This window comes from Microtus ochrogaster, chromosome 10 (assembly GCF_000317375.1).
Source record: "Microtus ochrogaster isolate Prairie Vole_2 chromosome 10, MicOch1.0, whole genome shotgun sequence".
Lineage (NCBI taxonomy): Eukaryota > Metazoa > Chordata > Mammalia > Rodentia > Cricetidae > Microtus > Microtus ochrogaster.
In genome coordinates this window covers 69,387,325-69,396,018 of record NC_022016.1, presented here as the reverse complement: position 1 = coordinate 69,396,018, position 8,694 = coordinate 69,387,325, and the positions used below count along the sequence as shown (strand labels likewise).

The window sequence follows — 8,694 nt, the reverse complement described above, 5'->3', positions numbered from 1 at the left end:
GGGGGGGTCTTTGCAAAGCTGGATGTCAGAAGTTGCCTGTTCGAGCTCCCTAGTTCCAGCAATCTTGACTACATTTCTACCACATTTGGAAACAGAATATGTTCTGACCACAACAGTCACACCATTAACATTTTATGACCAGAAAAATAAAAATTTGAAAGCAGAGACCATGATTATTAATATCAAACTTTAGGTGTTCTGATAATTAAGCATATATCCCAAATGAACTACATCAAACCCACATAGTGGCCACAAACGTACATGTCTCTATTAAGTTCATCATATGTTAGTTCTTAGTAATTCAAACAATAGTTTGGGTTTTTTTCCCTCTTTCAAAATGTAAACATCTTCTAATACTCTATGGACTGTTGGGAAGTTGGTACATTGGGTTCATCTGTGGTGGTCATGAGAGACTTCAAAGAATGTCCGTTCTCTGTTTAAATAAAATAGAACAAAATAAGAAAGCAAAATAAAATGGTCATGCAGAAAGCCAACGACAAAAGATTCCAACCCCTCTCTTTCCATGGACTCAGACTCTATGTTCTTGTGTTGTGTTTCAGTGATGTACATAGGAGAGGAGAGGGCCAGGGTCTTGGAGGGACTTCTCTCTCCTTACTGAATGCCAGGGATAGTCTAAAGACAGGCCGGTCACTCTAGCAGGGAAGACTTCGGCAGCAGAAGCAGAATAGGTAAAAGAACAAGGATTCACTGAAGAAAGGGGGGATAAAATCAACAGTAACACTGAAGAGTGTGAGGGGTGGGAAAGGATAAGGGTTAAGTGATGAGAAGAAAAAAGTAAAAGGAAGACAATAGACTTTGTTCCCCGGGGGCTGATTTTTGGGAAATTAAAGCGATGTGATAGGCATGCGAGAAACGGAGAAGAGGAATAACAATCTTTCCTTTAAAAAAAAAAAATAAAGGTAGTTCAAAAAGTTTCTGTTTGAAGAAAAAATAAGTAAGTTTTTCTAAAGTTGCAGAGCACCCAGAAAGTCACAGAGCAGTGCACAGATGGGCAAACCTGTCAATTCCCTGACAGCATCCTCTAGGATGAAGACAGAATTTAGGGACCGAAAAGTGACCTGCTGAGATTAAAGGCAACACAGTTGGAAGTCTTGGCGACTGGGGGAGGAGAGAGGCAGGAGACTACAGTGTCAATAGTCTCTCCTAAAACTACACACTTGTATTCCTCTCCAGCTCTTCAAAGGCAGACAGAAGGGCCAGGGCATGCACCCGAACAAACACTGGCAGCCATGCCTCCTGCCAGCAGGGGTGGTGGGCGGCTCAGAACAGAGAAAGGTGGAAAATGATGAGCTGCCCCATGGGAAAGAGGAGGGGGGTTCACTAGGCTGAGTTCACAGAATGGAGACACCACCAGGCCAATGGTGAGCTGGGATATTTGCCAGGAAAGCTGCAGACATGACATGCAACCAGCCCAGGAGAGAGAAGCATGCTGCAGTCAATGCAGCTGGAAGGAAGCGAAGATCTGAAGAGCCCTTGACATCAGCCATGGAGATGCAGAATTTGGAGTTTGCCCTGATGGGTTTCAGTCTTTGGGCCAACATTTCCTCAATATGCTACCTTTCTTCCCTTCTGGGATGGCAATACATATTCTGTGCCATTGTATGTTGGAAACATGTGATTGGCTTTTTGATTTTGGTTTTTACAGGTTTTACAGCTAAGGGATTTCCTTGAGTCTCAGAAAAGACATGGACTTTGGACTCTGAAACAGTGTAGAGACTATGAAAAACTCTGGGAACTTTTGAGTTGGACTGAATGCAGTTTTCATTATGATATAGCTGCAAGTCCAGGGAATGGAATGTGGAGGCTGAATGAAAATTGCCCCCACTGGCTCATCTATTTGCATGCTAAGTTCTCAGTTAATGGTTTGAGAAGGACTAGAGGGGTCGAGAGGTGTGACCTTGTTGAAGTAGGTGTGGTCTTGTTAGAGGTGGTGTGCCCCTGGGGGTGGGCTCTGAGGTTTCAAAAGCCACCCCCGGCCCAATGTCTCTCTTTCTGTCTTTCATCTTGGTTCAGGATGTAAAGCTCTGGGCTACATCTCCAGCACCATGCCTTCCTGTGTCCTGCCACATTCCTCACCATGATGATAATAGACTAATTTCTAAAACTGTAAGCAAGCCTTCAGAGTTGAATGGTTTCTTTTTTTAATTGTTTCCTTTTTCCTTTATATTTATTATAATATATAATATTCTGTCTGCATGTACACCTGCAGGCCAGAAGAGGGCACCAGACCTCATTACAGATGGTTGTGAGTTACCATGTGATTGCTGGGAATTGAACTCACGACCTTTGGAAGAGCAGGCAATGCTCTTAACCTCTGAGCCATCTCTCCAGCCCCAAATGGTTTCTTTTATAAGAGTTGTCTTGGTCAAAGTGTCTCTTCACAGCAAGAGAACACTGTCTAAGACAGTATTGCTTTTGATGTAATATAAGCGAAAGAAATGAAAATGTTAAAAGTGGAGGAAATTAATTTTAGGGAAAAGTTAGAGATGAGCTTAGATGTTTAGGTCTTATAGGTATAGGGCACATTCATAAAATGTAATGCTCCCCCAAATCAGGATTTGAAGAACAAATTAAAGTAAATTTATGAATTTAAAATATATTACTTAAAAAACTACTGAATCAGGCTGGGTGGTGGTGGCGCATCCCAGCACTTGGGAGGCAGAGACAGTCAGATCTCTGTGAATTCGAAGTCAGCCTGGTCTACAGAGCTAGTTCCAAGACAGCCAGGGCTGTTACAGAGAGAAACCCTGTCTTGAAAAACCAAAAACAAACAAACAAACAAACAAAAAAACCTACTGAATCTGAATTGGTTTTTGAAAACATTGGGTTTCTATTGACTGTTTCCTTTGCATTATGCCCTGGGATATATATTTGCCTGTCTATTTCTTTGTCTTAAAATGAATATGCCATATTTTGTTAATTCATTTATTACTTGAGGGTCATTTGGATTTTTTATTCAAATTTTGGCTATTATTGATAATTTTTTATGAATTTTTATAAATAAACATTCATGCAAAAGTTTCTTCATTCTTTTGGTAGAAATGTTAGGGTAGATGGCTGAGTGCTGGTTTCAGATGGAAAGATCTGCCAGACTCTTCAAAGTCTGCACCGTTTTTATATTCCTAAGGGCAGTCAGAAAGCTTCAGTGTCCCTACTGACTAATATTTCTGTCTTTTCTGTGATGGACATCCCACAAGCTGTGGAGGGTACCTCGTGGTTTTGACCTGCATTTTTCTGATATCTAAAGATGCTAAGTGTTCACTTGCTGAGATGGACATCCCACAAGCTGTGGAGGGTACCTCGTGGTTTTGACCTGCATTTTTCTGATATCTAAAGATGCTAAGTGTTCACTTGCTGAGATGGACATCCCACAAGCTGTGGAGGGTACTTCGTGGTTTTGACCTTCATTTCTCAGATGTCTAAAGATACTCACCATGTGTTCACTTGTAAATATAAAGGAGATTTTGTCTTTTACATATATGGTCTCTAGAAAAAATGCATAGTCAGATCCTGTACCTACAGGGTTTTTTTGTTGTGTTAAAATAAATGTAACACACAATTGAGCATCTCATTTATCTTTGAGTGTGTCATTTAGTGAGTATTAACCACACTAGGGGACACAATGGTAATATGAAACTGAAGGCAAGGATTATTTATCACTTTGTCAGAGGGACTTGGTTTTGAATCCAGTTTTTTAATAAGACCCGGTTGGGTATATAGTCAGGGCAAGCTACCAACTCACCCTCAACCTGTCTTGTCATTGATTCTTAATAGTGTATCTTTGTTACACTCTAAAAAATACATAGACACTACATATACTGAAAAAGAGAAAGTGAAATACTTGCAAAGGTAAAGAGAAGTCTCTCACAAATGGGATATTCATAACCCTCTGTCTTTTAAAAATAATTTACACATTAGGGACTGGAGAGCTGACTCAGCAGTTAGCAGCACTTCCAGCTCTTCCAGAGAACCTGAGTTTCTTTCCCAGAACCCAGGTCAGGTAGCTTCTGTCATTTCCCACTCTGGGGCCTCTGGTGCCCTCTTCAGGCATCTGTGTATACCTGCACACACACACACACACACACACACACACACACACACACATAAATAAAATCTTTTTTAAAATTCACTCCAATTTCCAAGACTCTGGAAGTTTAGGGTGGTCTTTCAATTTACTTAAAATCTCTGTCAGATGATCTGATAAATACAGCATTATAATCAGCTCCAATAGGGGGAAGTGAGACACCAGGTAAGCCAGAGACTAAAGACGGCTACTGATTGACCCGACCTAGGTCCTTTCATTACTGCCAGGCATTTGGAAAGGAGGGCACGTTAATCTGGTACAGGCTCAAACTGTATTTGCTGAGGTCAGTCTGGCCACGCCCTGTCTTGAGTAGAAGTTAGATTTCCTTTCCACAAAAATATGAAGATAAAATGCCGAACATGCCATGCTGGACGGGGAGAGGAATTTGGCTTCCTTTAGAGGCAGCACAATGACTGCCTTGAAGCTTTATGGTTTTTATTTAGATAGGCATTTGGTTGTTTTAACTTAGAAAAGAAAACTTTGTATGTAAGAGGAAAATGTGCCTAGTCTGTTCTCTGTGTTTCCAGTTTGAGAACGCATCACCAGTTGACTGTGAGAGTATCTACACTAACATCATGGAGTCAGGTAACGACTCTCCATCATCCGGGTCTGACTGAAATACCATTCCTCTTTCTTTCTTTCTTTCTTTTTTTTTTATCTTTTACCTTTCCATTCCTCTTTCTTTTTTTTATCTTTCTTCTTTTACCTTTCTTCTTTCTCTTATGCTTGTTTGTTTCTATGTAACCTAGGCAGGCCTCAAAATCACTATGCAGCCCTGGAACTCACAACCCGCCCCCCCTCCTTCTGCTTTCCAAAACCTTGGATGTGTATTCCAGGTGTGCACCTTCACAACCAGATCAAACGTCAATCTCTTAATCATGCCCACTCATACCCATCCATGCTCTAAGACAGGTTTCCACATCCTAGCCCTCAGCACACTGGAGCTTAGACCTGCGAAGTGATTTCTAATGATGACCTGGTAAGTGTTTATCGTCCCCCACCAGACTGTACAATCCAGGAACATACAGAGGGTTTCTTTCCACTATAGCCCCAAGGTATAGCAAAAGTGATTGGCAAAGGACAGGTCTTCAGTAAAATTACAAACTGAGAAAATGAATACATGGGAAGTGAAAAATGAACAAGTGTCACAGAAGCCAAAAGAGAAGTTGATTCCTTCCACCTAGCCACTCTTCGTGGACCCTGCTCTTAGAAGACAAGGAGGATGTCTTAAAAGCCCGTTCTAGAGTTCCGCGGCAATCTCTCCTTATCATCTGTAAACACTTGCTCTGTGCCCATTGCACACATCCATGGATCATGAGCGTGTGCCTCCGAGATGCCCACCACGATGACGAGAAATGCGATCGCATGAATCAGTTGTGGAAGAAAAAGAAGAGTGGTATTTTGTGAGTTGAAAACAACTCAGGAGCACTCCTGAAATAAAAGGAGCCCCGGGTGAGAGGCTGGGGGGGGGGGCACAGCGGGGGAGTCAGAGGCAGAAGAAGCTAGCATTGGAGAAAGCAAAGATGCCACAGAGCGCATGCTTGTATGCAAAACCGCACAGCTGCCGCTTCTGAAAACAGGCTGCTAGTTCATCTGATGGGAGACTCTGACTCAGGCAGCTAAGCTGCTTGTGGTGGTGTGTGCACCGGGACCTGCTTCTCATGGGCTAGTTGCAAAGCTGTAGCCTGTTATCTGCAAGTCACGTGCCATTTGAAGGCTGGGGATCAGGTTAGTGGGTTGCTGACAGCATTTTTTAAAAAATGAAAGAGTTAAAAACCGTTTTTTTCTCTTTTCTCTTCCCAGCAAGATGTTTTCTACAAAATTTCTCTCATTTTTTCCATGCCTATATATCTGTGCTAGGCTGGAAGAGAAAACATATTTCTCCCCATGGGTCGTGTCAATATCTAGAATAGCTACAATTAGAATAAGTTCCAATTGGGGAAGCTAATCCTGGGCCTAGAATAAGATACCTTACCAGCATAAGTTTTTGTTTTTCTCTCCTACATTCGATGACAGAATACCCCAGGGGTAACTCAAAGTCTATCATGTATAAATATGTAAACAGTAGCATAAAACAATAACTGATACTTATTAAGACCTTTAAATGCTGCAAGTGTTGAAAATCTTTCTTTCAACTACAAATCTCCATCGCTGAGTTTTATTTATACTGCATCCTTCCGATTGCAGCATCTGAAAATTACACGTACTTGTAAGTAATTATGACGATTAAGTAGTAGAAACATAATATCGATTCTGAGCTTTTTTGCCTAAAGACAGCTCATTTGTACTGAAAAAAAAAAAAGTCAGTCAACTATCTATTCTCCGTTTATGCTGTTCCTTTCCATTGTAGTATTTATTCCTTAGTTCACCATGACCAGAAAAGAAGATAGGTGTGTTGTCAGCTCTCATGGGATGAAGGCTGAATTTTGTCTCCTCTGACCAAAGCCTTACACCCAGCTATTACTAAGGACAAATGATGAACAGACTCGTCAAAACGAATTGGACAAAGCAAAGCCTTCTAAGCCTTAAAGATGTGGAAAGATCTGGAAGTTCTACCTAAAATGCAACCTGAAATATTCTGGGTTAAAATACATAAACAGTGACCTTTTGGAAATTAAGTCCTTGTGCCCAGGAACAATTCTTGGGGTTTGGAACGTCTTCCCAAAACAGCTTTTTCATTCTGTAAAGGAGAGATGAAGCCCTGTGGTTAGAAACACACTCAAAATGAAAAGGCACACTAACAGCTAGCGAGCACACAGTGCCAGCATGAGTGGGCTGGATCGCCTCTCTAGGGCCGGACCCGTGTTTACATTTGATCCCGCAAAGCGATCTCACTGAATGTCTGTGAAGAAGAAATTAATAACCAACCCTTTCTTACTGAAAGCTGTGTGTCAGGCAGATTTTCCTTAGAAGACATTTTAAATGGCCATCGGTCACCTGGGCCCACTGTTAGGGTGCCACCCCTGTCCTTCAACTGAAGCGATGAAGATTGTAATGTCTTCCCTCCATTTGATGGAGGATTAAAGCTCCCATGGATCTGACATGAGTGAGAGAAGCTGGTGAGCTGGGTGTTTCAGCAAGTGGTTTGGCTCCCACAGAGCCACCAGGGAACTCGCGGCCATTTGTCAGATACCCGGGAGCTTTCTGTCCTCTGGCGGGCAGAGTGCTGCCTGCTGCCATGATGAACTGCTTCTGGTCACCATGCAACAGCTACTTGTAAGGTCTTGAGATCTCCCTAAAATCTTCAATTCAGATTGCAGAACCCTAAAAGCCATTTTTACCAAACCTAAGAATATATTGTCCAGGGTTTCTTGTTACATGTCAACTGATTACTGGATGTATATAAAGAAAAACTGTTTCAGCCCGGTGGTGGTGGCACAAGCCTTTAATCCCAGCACCCGGGAGGCGGAGGCAAGTGGATCTCTGTGAATTTGAGGCCAGCCTGGTCTATGAGAGCTAGTTCCAGGACAGGCTCCAAAGCTACAGAGAAACCCTGGCTAAGAAAGGAAAGAAGGAAGGAAGGAAGGAAGGAAGGAAGGAAGGAAGGAAGGAAGGAAGGAAGGAAAAGAAAAGAAAAGAAAAAAATTTAAAGCTGAATTCTGCCTTCAAGGTTTTGTCGCCCTATTAAAATGAAAAATCATTTGCTGAAAACAACCTCTCCTTTTGTGTCATGTACATATACATATAAAGACATTTTCAATACTCTTATGCTAGTTAATACTGTGAGTTAGGTTTTATGTCAAATTTTGAATACGCTTAAGCTACGTCCTTTATGGCAAAAGTGCTTAGCACCCAGTGCGATACCTCTGGTGTGAGATTAACAGTGTTCCGAGGAGCAGGACACAAGAGGAAATAATTATGGGCACAATCACATAGAGCCCCGCGTCACTCTGCTGCTTGTCCACACCATCTGAAATACAGACACAAGTCAAACCATCAGCCGCTTCAGGAGACTGTTCTGCAAAACCATCCTCAGAACACGTATTCCAATTTCTGCACTATCTCCAAACGTACAGAAACTTATAAAAGAAGAAATTAGGAGCTGTAGAGATGGCTCAGGGGGTAAGAGCACTGGCTGCTCTTGGAGAGGGCCGGGGTTCGTCTCCCAGCACCCACACAGCAGCTTACCACTGTCTATCACTTTATTTCCAGGATAGCTGATATCTGATTCCCTCTCTGGCCTCTGAGGGTATGAGGAATGCATTTGGTGCACATATATGTCCAGGCAAATACCATACATGTAAAAATTAAAATAAGTAAGTATTTTTAAAGGAGAAATAAAAATGCATTATGGCCACCTTAATAGTTGCTTTGACTAGTAATCATACTGGAAATTTAGCATTATTTGCCTGTACTTGCCAGGCCGCTCCTTCTAATCTTTGTTTAAACTCTATGAGTCAGAGCACCAACTAAAGTTGCTGTGAGGAACTCACTGTCTATTCCTGCAGACTGTGTTGGCGGCACCCACCGATCCTTATCCTCAGTAGCTCTGACACACCGGTGTCTTGTAGCTTAAGGCCTCAGGGCCTTTACAAGAGCCTTCTGGCCTGATGTGATGATCTTGCTGCTGCTTTAGCTACCATGTTCAC

At 42.2% G+C, this 8,694-nt stretch overlaps 1 protein-coding gene across 1 annotated transcript in view; it reads right to left on the bottom strand.

The window, feature by feature from the left end:
• The window catches only part of Lepr (leptin receptor), a 76,618-nt gene that overhangs the window by 3,788 nt on the left and 64,136 nt on the right, over positions 1-8,694 (bottom strand). Inside the window, exons 17-18 of the mRNA XM_005353471.3 lie at positions 7,910-8,015; positions 6,710-6,785 (exon numbers count right to left, since the gene is read on the bottom strand). Of these exons, the coding sequence (XP_005353528.2) occupies positions 6,710-6,785; positions 7,910-8,015 (182 nt within the window). The remainder of the gene's footprint in view (positions 1-6,709; positions 6,786-7,909; positions 8,016-8,694) is intronic.